Raw genomic sequence first — 17,836 nt, forward strand, 5'->3', positions numbered from 1 at the left:
AAGCTGGGTACACACTAGACAAAGGGGTCTATTCATACCCGGACGCTAAGCTGCACTCTCTCACAGTCAAAAGGGAACGGGTATGCAAATTCCGTGATCGCAATGTCTGGTGTAAGGACGCCCTCTATGTCTTATAGAGCGACAGCAGAGCGAACACACGCCGGTATAAAGACGCCAACTTTTCTTTCTTAACACATATCATCTCCAGGAAGTGTATGATTAATCAGAACCATTGAGAGCCATCGGAGCTGCACACAGAGCTTGAGGTAGACCCTCCACCGTCTTAAGCACTTCGATCACTGCAGGCAGATCTGAAGATGCAATAAACGATGCGCGGGAGAGAGCAATAGTGCGTACACATGCGATGATGTGGACAATTTGTCGTTCCGATTTGCCTCAAAATGACAAATCGTCCAATGTATCGTGTAGTGTGTATCTAGCTTAAGTGTAGAGCCACATCATCATATAACCAGTATACAATGCAGAGCCTTATCAAATGATGAGCAATACACAATGCAGACGCTTGTCAGGGGAGCATGACATAAAGCCCCATTATCAGATGACTAATGATCACTGCAGAGCCCAATCATCAGATGACCAGTCTACATTCCGTGAACCTTATACATTTTACAGCTCCTTCATCACAGTTGGTTTATACTGTACATCTTTTTTGCTATGTCATATAAAGCCGATTAATTCAAATATACATTAAGCAGTAGTAAATGAGACAATAAAAATTTTCCCTGTTCCTTGAATATTCAGTATCACTTATGAACTTGTCAAAATGTAAATCATTAACATCTGCTATCACTTCCTTTATATATTTTTATATAATGTATATTGAGTCTCTTAAAAAAAAAAATGTACTTGCATTTGCAAAATTCTCCCCAGCATTCATCAGAGAAAGTAAATATGTTGCACAGCTTTCCCTTAATGACACTTTAACAAATTTACCTTCTGAATCATAAGGGTACAGTAGATCTAACACTGAGGAGGAATTCCAGATAGGAATAAATAATCTTTGTAATTGTGGAGCTCAGAGAATGTTACATTGCCTCGTTTGGCAATGTATTGTTTATGGCAACATTTAGACATTGGAAAGAAAAAATAAATGTAACTCTTAAATAGTTCTGTTACTGCTGCTGGCAGATCTATATTAAGGGATGCTCACACGTGAATGAACAGCCTCATACACCTTTGAAATTAGACCTTATCAAGTTGCAGCAGCATAACAAGAGTTCCTTACATCCCAGGCAAATATGTAAACCTGTGCCCCCTAACCAGTCTGCACCCCTTCCACTGCTCAATGTATAAAGCAAGGGTTTTCAACTCCAATTCTCAAGTACCCACAAGTAATGTTTTCAGGATTTATTAATCATGCACAAGGAGATGATTTATTTTGCTCAGTCAGTAATGATCCCAACCTATTTCCACAGACAGAAAATCTGACTGCATGACCTGTTGTGTTTACTTGAGGAGTGGAGTTGAAAACCCCTGGTATATCCTCATCCGCAGGCTGCAATATACTCCTGACAATAGATGCTATATTAAGACAGAACACTGATGTAACCCCCTCATTGGCACAAAGATATCTACATTATTTGAACCGAGATAACCCACCTTTGCCGCCAATCCGGGCATCGATTATCGACAATCCTTCATGGAATATGAGAAACTCTGCATATTAAAAATACTGACTCACCAATCTTAACATGTTGGATGTTCCCGATCCCTCGACCTAGACGCCTTATTTTAAAATGTAAAAATGTCAGAATATAGTGCAGTGCCGCTTGTATACCCCTCTTCATGAATGATAAAAGGTAGTTAAATAATAAAATATGGGCAATATAGTCAATTAACTTTGTGTGTAATTTCCTCTGAGAAGCGGAGGTTCTATCATGTGGGACATGTATATTGATGTGTTGTATTTATGATAAGGGGGTTTTTTACTTGCAGATGGGAGATGCAAGTATTTTTTCCCAATATTTTACTGCATGTAAATACACATATACAAAACACAATATATGCATTAAAATGTACCCCAAAACACACTAAACACATTTAATTGCTGAAATACAATTGTTGGATATTATTTTTAATGAATTTATGAAAGTTGTAAAATCCAGCCCCGTGAGATCTTTAAACAGCCTCAAATACTGTACTTTGCTTATGGTCATTAACATATACTACACTATACTTATGTCCACTTGCTATCTTAATGGCAACTTTTTTTAGGGTTCAGGTTGACTTACCTACACTTTCATACTGTACATTTCACATAGGTCGCATGCGAGACCCGCGAGACGTCCTCAACTTGACGCTTGTAACTGAATAGTACGAGATGTTACGATTTTTTTTCTTGTGCAAAAATATAACATGATATGCAAGAATTATTAACACTTCATTTCATCCCACACAAACTGCAGCTAAATGAATCTGGCCCAACAGAACTGTAGACTGAAACATAAGTTAAGGAGCAACTTTTTTACAAAAAGTTTGACTGATCTAATTAATAGTTTTTCAGCAGTTGCAATGGGGACTTATACAGCAAAATTATTAAAGAAGGCAGGGGTGATGTACTAAGCCGTGGAGCGAGATAAAGTACTAAGCAATCAGGTTCCGTCATTTTTCAAACACAGCCTGTAATGTGACAGTTAGGAGCTGATTGGTTGGCACTTTTTCTCTTTTCAATTTATATCTTTCAAAGGCTTAGTACATCTCTCCCTGCATGTGAAAAATATTTTGCTATTGTTAAGACTTGAAAAGAAAAGAATTTGGGAAAAGAAAGACAAAAAGAAAACAACCTGTACACTAGTGTGATTGGAATTAAGCCTGTCTTTGTTGAGATTGGTTTGGGGACTATGGACCTCATTCAGACCAGGTCACAAGCGCTGAGCGCTCGCAACCGGGTCGATGTTAGGGCCCTGCGCATGCGCAAGCCCCGGCTCTCTCGCTCCGAAGCTCACTACAAAAGGGGCGGCTGTCGATGTTGATCGACAGCTCGCCCCGTTTTGCAGGTGTTTACACAAACGGAGGTGTTCCTTAAGGAACGCCTGCCGTTTTGTGGGCGGCCGCACCTACATCAGCAGTGATGTCAGTGGGGAGCTTCCTGCTCGATCAGAGCAGGAAGCTCCCTGGGGCTTGCGGCTGCCAAGACCCAACCTTAGGGTCTCGTCGCAAGCCCCGATGGTTGCGATGGTCTTGACCATCGCGACCATCAACCTGGTCGGTCGCTAAAGCTGTGGGTGGTAACCCACAGCTTAGCTAGCGACCGGGAGGCCGCACTAAAACATACAAGCGGCTGCCCTCATTCAGAACGAGCGCTCGCTACTTGCGAGTGCCTCTGAATGAGGGCCTATATGTATTCAAGCAATAAAGCTTAAACATAAAAAGCTAACTTTCTTATGAAGATTGCTTTCTCATTTATTTGGTAGGACCTGGGCAAATACTGCAGTTAGTAAAGCATAGAACTGAAATCAGCTATTGTCCATATAGTATACACTGTAAGTAACCGACACAATGCCGTGCACTGATGGCAAAGGCAATTATATTTCAAAGGAATTACTTTCGATCACTGGTTTTAAGGAAAAGGAAAACTGTACAAAGCACTGAAATAACATCAGCACAGTAAAGCAACTCCGCAGGAGCAGTGGTCACAATGGAAGGGGCAACCTGAACCAGTATACGTTTACGATGCCGGCGGTGTATCATACCGAGTCCCCTGAACCCACTGAGAGTAACATTCATTCTGGACGGAATCGGTATGTAATGCCGGCTGTCGGGATGCCTCCTGTCAGAATACAGACAGCGGCATCCCGATGGTTGGTATCCCGACAGCGATCAGGTAAGTATACTTACCCTCCCCCCTTCTCCCCGTAACCCTCTCTTCTTGTAGCCTAACTCTCCCCACCCCGCACTCTAACCCTCCCCATTAGTGCCTCCCCCCAGTGGTGCCTAACCCTTCCTCCTAGGGGTGCCTAACCCAAATCTCCCCCTACAAAACCTAACTCTAACCTCGCTACGCTACCTAAACCTTAGCCCCCCCCCGCCCCGCGGTTAACACTAAGGGCGCCCTGGACTTACCTCATTCAGGCTGTCGTACTTCTGTGTCGGCATAGGGATTAAAATAAGCATCTGTATTTTGATAAAACAAGAAGAAATAACAGCGCTGTGGAACACCTGTTACCAATAATTAAATTATAACCAGCTATGTCAAAAATAAATTTAATATGCTCATAAATTAAATTAAAATAAATACATCATTGACCAATGAGACACATATACAATATAATAATAAAAATATTTAACACTATTTCACATTTTATAGAAACACCATATCTAAATGTATCAATAAGTAACAATCTGCTTATATTTAGAGAGCAGTGATATTAACTTCTAATGGCTCATTAATCATTCACTGTGCGTGTGTGAGAGAAATTGGGTTCCTCGTATGTGCAAGACTGCAAGTCTATTAACTTGTTTTATATACTCAAAGTCCTGAGCAAAAGATATAAATAAAAATGTTCCGTATTGTGCAAAAATGCCAAATTCCAGTGGCTTTGTAGCATGAGCCTTTCCTCTGAGGAAATCCCGATGGGAAGAAACGCGTCAGAGCATTGCATCAGCGGCCATCATCACTAATACATGTGAGAGACTTGCCATCCTTTAACCCCAAGCACTGGGACACACAATCCTTTGAGCCCGAGACAGCTGCACGCCAGTGATACTTTCTCCATCAGCGGCTGACGCCGGCTGTGGCAGCAATCTCCGATACCACACTGAAGGGAAAGTGCTTGCCGCGCACACACAGATTGAGGCAGGGTCTGGAGACCACACGCGGCTACAAGGTAGACGGAGTCCGGAATCCGCCACCGAATCATCTGCACTACATGTGAGGTACCTTGCAGCTCATTGTGGTGTGCATTTATATCCCCGTTATACGGGCTCATATGAGCCGGGAAAAGTGAGAGGCTCATGCTACAAAGCCACTGGAATTTGGCATTTTTGCACAATACGGAACATTTTTATTTATATCTTTTGCTCAGGACTTTGAGTATATAAAACAAGTTAATAGACTTGCAGTCTTGCACATACGAGGAACCCAATTTCTCTCACACACGCACAGTGAATGATTAATGAGCCATTAGAAGTTAATATCACTGCTCTCTAAATATAAGCAGATTGTTACTTATTGATACATTTAGATATGGTGTTTCTATAAAATATGACTGTTTATTATAGTGTTACATATTTTTATTATTATATTGTATATGTGTCTCATTGGCCAATGATGTATTTATTTTAATTTAATTTATGAGCATATTAAAAAAAATTTTGACATAGCTGGTTATAATTTAATTATTGGTAACAGGTGTTCCACAGCGCTGTTATTTCTTCTTGTTTTATTTTTACATACGGTTGGCAACCTTGGCCCTCATTCAGAGCCGTACGCTATTTGCGGTCGTTCGTTTAAAAACAAGGGGTGGCTATTCAAATGATCCGTACGCACATTGCAGTCTGTTCACGCCTCTAAGTCTGAACGAGCGAGCAAAACATACGCTCGTTTATTTGTTAAAAACGCCCCCTGGCCGCACGCATCCTACGTCATGTCCGCTATTTATTAGATTAATCGAGTACATCGACCAGCGTATGAACTGCTCGCTATTCTTGTGGTTGGTGTTTGCTACCACAAATTTGCGTGCAGTTCGGGCTATAAAATAACCCAGTGACGTGGTCAATGACGCTGCTGTTTTAAATATACACACCCATAAAACGCCCGTTTTGACCTTTAAGCACGCCTGCGTTCGGATCTCCACTCCCCATTTTCAAGCACCTTCCCCTGTTACCACCCACATACGCCTCATTCTGTCACTCAAAATAGCCGGCACTCGCTATATAGCGTACAAAGGATTTTCGGCCGCACTGACTGGTTCGCGCATGCGTACTAAAAAGCGTACGCATGCGCAGATGTGCAAACATCGCTCGGAACGAGCGTACTGTTGTTAACGTGCGGCTCTGAATGAGGGCCCTTAACAGCAGCGTGAAACACCAGTTTTTCTATTATTATTTTTATTTTAATTTTGTACATTTAATATAATTGTGATTGCACGTGTGTCCTAATTGCAGCACCATTGGCTTTTTTCTTGTCCTACAATCTGTATTTTGATGCCTATCTTAAGTCCCTTGTCGGGCTTCCCCTGTCGGGACTGAGACTGGCGGCATCAGCTTTTCTTCTATTTTACTTACATTGGGCCTTATTCAGACTTATACGCAAACCATCGGGTACATGTCAGATGGTGGGTGGACTGCGCATGCGCCAGGGCTGCAGTTCGCATGTGCTGCGATGCCTCTGGGAATCTGGTCACAGAGCCTTGGATGCCACAACCTGATATATGAGGGTAGGGAACGGGCCTTAACAGGGACCATTTCCAAAATGAAGGCGGGACGCCTCCGTTTATGTGGGAGTGCTGAGGCCAGGGTCTGCGTCTTCCGACGCAGATTTCCTGGCCCCTGCAGAGAAGTTCCGTCACCCAATCTGAGTAAGCTTAGGCTTACTGTACTCAGATGGGCAACAACTGCAGATATTGCAACCGATGGTCCCAATGGTGATCCAACACCGCATATTTCTTCAGACGCCTCCTGCGGCATTAGCATATTTTAGTATTGCTGCTGTGTCCAAAGATGCAGCAGCGATGCTTTAAGTGCACGGCTCTGAAACAGGCCCATTGTTTCTTTAAATCAGTTGTTGACATCTCTCTAACTTAGACGGTTGTAATACATATGTGTCGCCAGCAGCGATATTGTAGAAAAGAATAAATAAATAATAAAGCATACTGTTGACTTGAACGATGAGGGATTATTATTACTACACTGTTTATAACTACAATGATTACATGGATGTCATTGTATGCCCCTTTATCTGATTTCCATTCATCATTATTTCAAACTTGTATGCTGCCATTTCTTTCAGTGTTTTTTCTTAATTTCTAGCTTCTATTTGCCTTGTATTTGTAATCTTAGGTTTGTACCACGCACAAGTTTTCTTTTTGTATCAACACCATTTTCATCTTATTCTTTACATGATCTCTATAACCCAGGATAAATTGTTCGCCTAACTTTATCCATATTTCATGTAATATTCCTTTGAGAGCTTTAATATTTTTCTTTTGACCAATTCTTTTTGTTAAGTGCAAGTTTTTTATTATATTACATTGTTTCATTGCAGGAAAAAGGTTCGACCTTCCTTCAATTGGGTGCCTCCACAGAACAACAACTTCAAGTCATCTTTGAGGTGTTAGAGGAATATGATTGGACGGCCTTTGCGGTTATTACTACTTTATTCCCTGGTTACGAAGACTTTGTAGATTACATTGAGTTGCTAACTGACAGCAGTTTCATTGGTTGGGAAAATCGAGGTGTCCTAACGCTCAATCTGACTGATGATCCCAGTGAGTCCAAGCTAAAGAGGCAATTAAAAGAAATAACGGTACAGGTGCGACTACTCTACTGTTCTAAGGATGAAGCTGATGGCGTCTTCAAGGCTGCAAGAGAAGCTGGTTTAACTGGACCTGGTTACATCTGGTTTATGGTGGGAACCAATTTAGGTGGCACAGATTACATGCCTGAGCACTTGCCCGTTGGCCTTTTCACAGTTTTGTCTGCAGGATGGAAAGATGACCTCCATCGTAGAGTTCAAAATGGAGTAGCTATCATTGCGAAAGGGGCTGAGGCCTTGTACAAGGACTATGGATTCATACCAGAATTTAACAATGATTGTAGAGCACCGAACCTTACCTATGGAAATGAAAACCTGCACAGGTAATGTGATGTCATTTAAACTGATTAAGGTTTTTATCTCCATTGTCTTCCAAATGTAACTCCTCTGATTTCCAATATAACTTTAATATTTTACGGTTTAAAAACCATAGTAGTGGGTTTAGTCTTTAAAAACTTTTTAAGTTTTTCTTTATCACAATTTGGTGTCCTTTGTTTACCTTGAATTTTAAGACAATTATGTGTTTAAAGCCAATCAAATATAATTACAGTACAGTGCTTATCTGAGACCTGGATATGTGTGCAATATCACGATGAAAAAGACCTTCTTTGCAATGATTCACTCATCCTGTGGTTGTCAACCATCAGTAAGTTTACTGACAGACAGTAACATGTAGTGGCACTTCCATTAATCAGTAAGTATTAGTAAAAATGTGACATCTTCCCAACATGAATACACTGCACACTGAATACATAACTAAAGGTTCTCAGACACTGTGGAGGTGTAAACATCTGTATGTAATCTGTGATCGGTGTAACTGTAACTGTCGGCCTGATTCAGAGTTGTAGGCTGTTAGCATCGCTAATGTAGCAGGAGGCGCCTGGTGTAGCTGGACGCCTCCTGCATGCAAGCTGCGCCATCAACCATCTGAGTAACCTGAGCATCTCACATCCGCAGCCGAGGCCAGGAGATCTGCATCCGAATACGCAAACCCTGGCTTCGGTACTCCCCGCCCCCAAAATGGCCATAGCCTGTCAATCAGGCTGCACCTTTGGGGAACTGCAAGATATCTAGCAGTAGAAGACCAGCGTACGCGCTTATCTTCTAACATTGGAGTAGTATGCAAAATATTAGGTTTCCGTACTGCTCTGAATGATGCCCAGTGCCTTAATACAGGATTATACGGCACTATTCACATGTCATCTCACACCGCTCCTTGTTCATTTCCTTTTAGAAAATAAAAGTATGCCCACAAACTAATTGTTTGTCAATAGACACTTACAAAATTCTCCATAATACTTAGAAGAGCTAGAAAATTCTCACCTACTGTACCTATATTTATTTCATATTTATTAACAATTCTTTATATAGCACACACATATTTTGCAGCACTTTGCAGAGAATATTAGGTTATTCACATCAGTCCCTGCACCAGTTGAGCTTACAATCTAAGGGCCTGATTCATAGACTGACGCTCACTCTGAATCAGGGTGGTTTTTTTTTCTTGGAGCGGCCTCCTGGCCGCTCGCATAGTTGTGGATGACCACCCACAGCTATAGCGAGCAGGCAGGTTGATGGTCGCGATGATTAAGACCATCAGGACCATCGGGCTTGCAACGAGACCCTTGTGGTAGGGTCTCGTGGCCGCAAGCCCCAGAGATCTGGTGATGTCAGTGGGGCCTCCCACAAACGGCAGGCGTTCGCACCATCAACAGCTCGCCCCCTTTGGTGCGAGACCCGGAGCGACGAAGAGCACCCGTCGCTAGCAGGGTCTCGCGTATGCGCACAACGGAGCCAGCACCGTCGTGTGCATGCCCAGTGGGCAAACATCGACCTGGTTGCGAGCGCTCAGCGCTTGCAACCGGGTCTGAATCAGGCCCTATATTCCTTACCACATGTGTGCACACACATATACACTGACAGGTACCAATTAACCTACCAGTATGTTTTTGGACTGTGGGAGGAAACTGGAGTTCCCAGAGAAAGTCAACACAAACACGAGGCGAACATACAAACTCCATACCAGGGTCTTGGTGGGAATCAAACCCAGGACCTCAGTGTTGTGAAGCAGTAATGCTAATGACTACCAGGACCGTAACTAAGGTAGTGCGACAGGGCACCGCAGGGCAGGGGGCGCTGTTTGGGCCTGTCAATTTTCCTGTTTATTATCATTTTCACTTGTAGCTTCCTCTTCTTTTATTCCCAGCATCTTCTGGCCTCCCCTATCTCTTCCCTGGCCCTTCCCCATGAGGCCATGGCCCTTTTTCAGGTGTACTTATGTCTCTATTTAAAAAATGGGGGGGGCAATGCTCTCTCTGGCACAGGGCACCAAAAAGTGTAGTTACGGCTCTGTGCATATCGATCGCACTGCGCATGCGCCAAGTTAGATGACTGAGGACTTGGACACAATATGATTGACAGTCAGAGAGTGTTTGTGGGGGGTGACGGGGTGTAACGAGGCATATGCAAGCATGTCAATACCATTTTGAGGGCGTCTCAGCCTAGGAATGCAGATTCGTATGCAGCGGTAAAGGCTCCAGCGGCTTACTTGTGACAGAGATTCTATACAGCCATAGGGTTGCTCAGATGATCAATGGCGCAACCAATGTGTGGCCGATGGTGCGTCTTAGTACGCAAGTGATGGGATTTGCATACACCTCTGAATCGGGCTCACAATGCAGCTCAGAAAGGGACCATTGAGCCACTTCGCTGATTGCACACATGGTAAAGCAGAGTGGGTGGGCAATGAAGCATGAACAGTAAAAAAAAAAAGTACTGCAGACTGCCTTGCCCTTCATATTTCCATACAATTTCAAGCAGCTAACATGCTGTAGAGGATCAATGCAAACTGATCACTTGTGGGTGCATCCTTATCTTGTTGGGGCCATGAAAAGGATCTTGGTTGGCTTATGCTGGAAAACAGTATTAATAACTAATAAACCATAAATATCTGCCCAATTGGTTGAATATGTATGCTTTGTAGCAAAGATACAATATTTCCAAGATTTAATGGATCACATTCCAAGCGGAGGGGCAATGTGGCCTGTCTGCCTTTTTCTATGTACATATAACATTATATTTATTAACAGTATTTTGCAGGGAATAAGCTGTTTTCAGAGGATTCTTACAAAAAAAAGACTATCCCCACAATGTATGAAGGGGTGAATGCAGCAGTCACTCCGTTTAGTTTTGGAAATACAGCCCCTGTAGGTCTGCTGCTACTATATTATTAAGGGGTCTATTTATCAAGCAGTGAAAAGTATGGAGAAGTGGACCAGTGGAGAAGTTGCCCATAGCAACCAATCAGCTCCTACCTATTATTTTACAGACTATACCTGATAAATGCTACGTCAAAGCTGATTGGTTGCTATGGTCAACTTCTCCAATGGTTCACATCTCCACACTTTTCACTGTTTGTTAAATAGACCCCTAAATGTGTCAAGCTTAACCTCTACACCTAATTTCATATTTAGAGGCTGTTTGCCATCATGAACTACATATCTTCAGGAGAAGGATCCAAAGTATCCCTCTCCATTAAGTTCTGCTTGAACATGCAAGGGCAGTAAGAATTGCATGTTCGAAACGCTAACTAAAGTGATAACGTATGCTATTACTTTACTATTTTATTATTACTGGGGCTCCTATAGTAGCCCGTATTCTTGCAAAATATTTTTAAAATATTCCCCCGAAAATAATTTGTTGATGCTGCAATTTGCCCCTTAAAAGAGGTGAAATTGAAAACAATGGATTGGTTTGGAGTGAATGGTTAAATGAACTTACTACTGGCAAAGCATTGGTAAAAGTCAATACCTCATTAATTCTATTTTCCTAAATATCACACAAATGCTTGCCAAGAACATAGAACAAACTTAAAGAACAGGCCTGCAGAGAAATAATGGACAGCTGTTGGTTTTGGAATGAAAACCTTATTTTGATTTCCAAAGCCTTTTGCGATACAGTAGCCCAGAGAGTTGTGTTGGTCTCTAGAGAGCAAAGCATTTTAATAATATTCTATGTACTGTGAATCAAACATAAAAGTCTAACATGAAATGTCAAAGCCGACGATAGTTAGAGGGCAGCTCTGGTAGCTGAAACAGTTATCCAAGACAAAAGTACTTTAAATAGTACAAACAAAGTACATAGTATTAAGATTCATAAATAAAAAAGAAGCTACTGGTGTTGATAATTAATTTCATCCATCAGTTCAAATAATTAAACTTTTAATATCTACCAATCAGTAACAATATTTGAAAAATTCTTGATGAGGGTTGAGTTTGTCCTCATCTGTTAGAGATAGACAATCTGCAAGGACTCACCTCCAAGAAGAAGTGCCCAAATCCATGAATGAATACCTCCAAGAAGAAGTGCCCAAATCCATGAATGAATACCTCCAAGAAGAAGTGCCCAAATCCATGAATGTGAGTCTTAAATACAACCCGATACAACAAATCCACTTCTTGAGACTGCACTGATTCATTTGATATGCAACACTTGTATACTGTATCTGTATACTGTACTGTGAGTCTGAACCTGAACTTGATGTGAGAATAAGCTGCGGCCGCTGCATCATAGCACTTTGTGTACAGATTCAGGGCCCCATTTACAAACAAAATATAACCCCTTTAGCGCTCGCAAGCTTCTTGCTGTATCTAAGATTACCGCTGTTTGTACAGCATCGCTCTTGCCATCTAAAAGATGGCGAGAGTGATGCGGGCCCCATTGTCGGCAATGGAGACCCGGCGGTGCTTTTCCGGCTTCAACGAAGCCTTCCAGTCCGGCTTCAACGAAGCCTCCCTGTCATGCACATGCGCAGACGGACCGTCGCGCATGACCCTGGAGCCCTGTTGCTGGTAGTGTTAGGCTGCCAGCAGCCCAGAAGAGGACCTCGTTGAGGACGAGGATTCCGCTGGACTTCGCTGGACCTCGCTGGAGGGGTAAGTATTACTAAATACCAGTGGACTTTTCGTTTGTATCACAGTGATACTAAACGAAAATTCCCGCTGGTATTTCCCTTCGTTTGTAAATGGGGCCCTCAGTCACATACATATATACAAGTGTAACATATAAACTTAATCAGTGCAGTCTTGTGATGCAGGTTTGTCACGTTGCAACAAAAATGTACATTGGAGCCCAAGCCGAGTCACATGGCACCTGGTGCGCAAAAAGTGTATGAGGACACATTTGTAATACAAGAAATTTAAAAAGTCCTTTGAGAAAAATCCCCCATCATAGGCAAACGCAGGGGGGTTTCTGTATGCCTGGAAACCCCCCTCCCCAGCCCACACCATGACCACAATAGAAATAGTAATATAATAGATTGTTATTAGTGCTGCATGTTCTTCTCAGTATCACAAATGAAATGATTATCACCACCTGTGGATCTTTTAACATGCATCAGCCAGTAATAAATAACCTGTGCACCAACTAGAAGATTTGGAAAACATGCACTGTTAGAGATGCACTGCTATAGAGCCCTATATATACATATACAGTATGTCCAGGGCAGTGCTAGGTTCTTCTGCTGCTCCTCAAGGCTCCCGGACTTGCTCCAATAGTCTGGAATGGTGCCCATGTCTAAAATAAATGGCCCTACTGCCGAATCTAATGGCTTACTGTTATCACTGGTCCTGAATATGCTGGAATTATGACACACTGCACTTTGTATGATGCTTATTAAAGCTGGTTAAGTACTAATTCTGCCCTCTTCATTGACAGGCCACACTCACTCTAAAATTAAGCATTTGGAAAACCCCTTCTGGAAATCCTGCGTTTGCCACTGCCCATACTCAAATTAGTCAAATAGACCCCATCAGGCCTGTGCAATTGAGGGGAGTGCAATCATAGGGTGTCTGACCGCTATACCTGCTAAACCTAAAACAAAATGGGATGCTGCTATATTTATCTTTATCTTTTGTCTAGAGCTATATGATCCAAATATCTACTCCAAAACCCGTGGGTTGTTATCTCTGATCAGACTAGAGTCACCCCAGGCCACCTAGAGAAGTCCATCTTAATCTTCAAAATTAAATCCGTACCCTTAACCTGTTCCACATCATTGCCCTGAAGTGAGTCACTAGCCAATAAGGCCAATGACACTGGTGCTCAGAAGAAAACAATAACTCCAGCAAAGCCAACCAATGGAGAGCCCTAACTCCTTTCCACATAACCCAGTGACCTCCCAGCAGCATAACCACCTTTTTGGCTAGATCATGTCTCTCTGCCCAATAAATACAGGAGTGATCGACAAACTACACCATTCACAGAAAAATTAAACACCCCCACTTTTTGAATGCTAATCATTCAAACACTGTCAGGTAAACAATGTTTTGGGTTAATGCAGGGAACACAACACTACATCTTATCACAACAAATATAAGACTTACAGTATACTGTACATTGATGACATTAATCTATCAACCGCTTGAAAGGAGTATGGATAGACCCTGCTAGCACACAATACCACACCTATTGTAAATGTATTTGTGCCATAGTCCTCAACTCTTAAACCTAAATAAACCAAACAACATTTAAAAACTGCAGCAAACAGAAATTTAGTAAGCGGAGAGGAATCTCTGTGCACCAACCACAGAATACTGCCTTTAGGTCACCGACTAAGATGCAGGGAGGAAAGCCAGACCGGGCATACAGCTCTATTCTCATGACCCTTCAAATAAATCTGTTGCTTCTTTCCTAATTAAACCATCTTGGAGTTCTGAATTTTACAAAAAACTGTGCCATCCTTAAGCAAAATGTTTCATGCCAGTAAACCAGATGTTGCTGACCCCTTGGTAGCAGCCACCACAAACCCCCAAAAAAGCCAAATTAGAAGGTCATTTAAAAAAGATAATTTGAGGCCATCTTTGCAACCCCTGAAGGCTAGTCATGCAACAGCTTAAAATCCACAGGTCACCACAAATCCACACTGGAATAGGACTCTTTAACTTAACCCTTGAGACTAGAGCCTTTTCAAGCATGCAAGATTTGGTGGGAACATAAAACTGTATGGAAAAAATTTTAAATCCCAGCCAAAGCTGCCAACATGGCAGCCTTGGACCTCTCCTGTTGGTACTGCCCCCAAACAAAACTCAACAAGCACTTATCCAGTGACTTACCATCCTGTTTAGTCTGAGCCAGGTAAGACTCACAATCAAGCCAACTGCAGTATAAACTTTCCGTGTCGCCATAACCAACAATTGCCATGCTGGTCCTTCTATGCCTGCCCGATTATCTACCAGACATGAAAAGGACAATGTCACGGTCTGATTAGTTTGTAGATCTGGCTCGAGACCCTTGGATCTAGCCGACGTGCATGTAAAATGAGATTACTTGATCAAACTCTGGCGAATGAGTATAAACAGGAGCCCGGACACTGTTGCTGTGACAAAAATACAGTAAGATGTTTGCAAAAACATCACTGTGCCTTAAGCTTACAAAAAGAAAATGATCTAAATAATGTGCTTCTCCAGTATGACCAGTGCCCGCCTAGATGCCCCAATGCAAAAATCAACACATTTTTTCAAAATAAGCACTACAAAAATTGCCCATTCAATCTAAAACCCATGAATTGCAATGATTTGGGATGCAAAGGCAAAAGTCAAAAAGCTAATTTGGTATGAAACCTTGCAATTAAAGCTATATGCCAAAACTGCATATCAGCACAAGGGCGTCATCAAACAACTGATAAGGAATGCTGCAGAAGTGATCAGGAATGGCATCAAAAACAGTCTCTCCCATGTGGGTACGAATGAAGCTGTATTAGCCTACACATAAGGTACTTTCTTGGGTATCACACCTAAAAGGGGAAATGCACAATCCTGAAAGCAGAGCTGATGAAAAGTCCGTACATGTCTCCCAAGCTGACCTCAACTGGGAACTCTTTAGCTGATCTAAGATTCCTCCCTGCTACAACATTTAAAGAATCCTTAATTGGTAAATGAAAACCAACCGTAAAACCATCCAATGAAAATTGTGCCTCCTCACGCAAATACCAGCCCATTTATCCAAATCCCTCTAAACAATTGATGAGCTAGCCTTAGGAAGCGTCGCCTCGGGCATCATGCCTAACTGCTAATGCAGCAACAGCTCCCCCCCTACAAACCTTTCCTGGGTGTCCTCTCCCACAAATCTAATAGGACTGTCTAAAAAGGTACCCAGCACCTCTCAAACACTATAAGCAAAGCACTTACCCTCTGCTGATGACCCTAGGATATCCCGTTTCAGGTGTGTACCGTCCTGCAAGACCTTACTGGCTGATTGACCTCCAGCCACGCTTAAACATCCAAAAACCCAGTGGCATGACCATTTATCTGTACTGCTTAAGACAGAACTGATCATCAGTATCTCTCCAAACTTAAACTTTCAACTTTATGAACGTCTCATGCACCAAGTTAAAATATTTGATATCTTTACGATAATCATCTGGGTGATTCTCCAGGGATTTCTCAGCTTTATCAAGCTACTGCTTTGCCTCATCCTTAACAATAAACATGTTGACATATTTGCCCTTTTATCCCTAGCTTTCTTCCTCAAACCTCCTATAAATCGCTGTATTTGCATAATGGATCATGTCCACAGGCAAATCATTAGCATCTAGCCTGGCAACCTCTGCCCTGACATTACGATTAGCATGATTCTTTGCTAACTGCTGCTCAATAAGCCTAACTAATTAACGCAGCCTATGTGGTGAACCTGAAGAGGAGTTGCTAATACTGGAGGAGGAAGAAAAAAACAAATCAGGGTTAACCAGTTCCCAATGGACCAGGCACTTTCGAATAATCTGCAATGTGCATTGCTCTTGCTGCAGAGAGACCATAGACCCCAGGACCTCCATCCAAAGCACCACCTGACAACTGAGACCCACTTGGGAACAAACTGACATCTAAAACAATACAAACGGCAGCTGCTGTAGACACAACTGAAGGATAATGAGGGGGAGTGGCAGGGAGGGGGTCTACCAGCACAGTCAGCAAATGAGGGGTGGGCATTTGGAGTGCAGGGTTCTGGGCAGCTGGCATAGCCACAGAGACCAACTAGTCCATATGTGGCAATGGAGCAGAGTGGGAATGAAAACCTGGGAAAGAAGGAGGTAACAGGGAAGAAAAACATCGGAAAAGAGAAAAAAGCTTGAAACTATTAGCAGATTATCGGGTTGACAGCAGGCTGGTGTGCAAGTGAATTGTTCTGAGAGCAATAGTTAAACCACAGTATAATGTGCTTGGCTAAGAAGCATGTGGTGTAAAATATGTAATGCAGTCATGGTACAGCTTAACCAGTGCTTAGATTTATTGGAACAGGTAGAACAACAAGTGGCAAATAACTCAGGGATATCACAGGTGTAGCAGCTGTATACAGATGATATATATATATATATATAGATATATATATAGGCAGCCTGTAGTTAGGAATGCCACCTTTGTCTGGCAAAAGACAGAACAGGTGGGGCGTCGTAAAATCTGGGAGGTGTGGTCACATCCCCTCCCAAAAAATATAAAAAAAAATACTATGTGTGACGCTGCAAGCTGTAAAGGAGCTGCCGCTCGCTGCAAAGGGGGAAAAAGGGGGAATAGCAGGATAAGAGGTAGCCATGGAGGGCAGAAATGAAAATGAAGAAGAATAGGCTGCAAAATTAAACATTTCTGAACAGAGGGTCTCATTCAGACCCGCTCGCGAGCGCAGGATGCTCGCAAGCGGGTCGATGGTACCCAAATGCGCATGCGCACGACGGAGGGAGCTCCGTCGTGCGCATGCGCAAGACCCGGATAGCGACAGCCAAGCTATCTCTCCAGGTCTCGCACCAAAGGGGGTGTGCTGTCGATGGTGAGTGACAGCACGCCCCCTTTGGTGGGCGTGCCCTGGGCGTGGCTGCCAGATGGAGGCGTTCCCATGGGAACGCCTACCGTCTGGGTCCGGCCCCACTGACATCACTAGTGATGTCAGTGGGAGTGATTTTGGCTCTGATAGAGCCAAAATCACTCCAGGGCTTGCGGCAGCGAGACCCTACCGCAGGGTCTCGTGGCATGCCCGATGGTCACGATGGTCTTGACCATTGCGACCATCATCATGGACGCTCACAGAAGCTGTGGGTGGTAACCCACAGCTATGCGAGCGTCCAAAATGCCGCTCCAAATTTAACTAGGACGGCCCTGATTCAGAGTGAGCGCTCTGGTCAGAGCGTCCGGCTCTGAATCAGGGCCAGAGCTCAGAGTGACACTAGTTGCTTATCCTTCCAAATGGCAAAGGATGGATTCAAATATAATATCCCACAATATATAACCTAACTACAATACACACCCACGAAAATCCTAAAGGCTAAGACTAACCAATAAACGACAACTATCAAAC

General features: G+C 42.9%; 1 protein-coding gene across 1 annotated transcript in view; it reads left to right on the forward strand.

Annotated features, from left to right (window-relative positions):
- GRIN2D (glutamate ionotropic receptor NMDA type subunit 2D) overlaps positions 1 to 17,836 on the forward strand; it is a 1,022,144-nt gene that overhangs the window by 502,527 nt on the left and 501,781 nt on the right. Inside the window, exon 6 of the mRNA XM_088457418.1 lies at positions 7,226 to 7,818. Coding sequence (XP_088313544.1) covers positions 7,226 to 7,818 — 593 coding nt within the window. The remainder of the gene's footprint in view (positions 1 to 7,225; positions 7,819 to 17,836) is intronic.

The sequence above is a fragment of the Taudactylus pleione genome, unplaced genomic scaffold (genome assembly GCF_031769625.1).
Source record: "Taudactylus pleione unplaced genomic scaffold, aTauple2 ptg000041l, whole genome shotgun sequence".
Taxonomy (NCBI): Eukaryota; Metazoa; Chordata; class Amphibia; order Anura; family Myobatrachidae; genus Taudactylus; species Taudactylus pleione.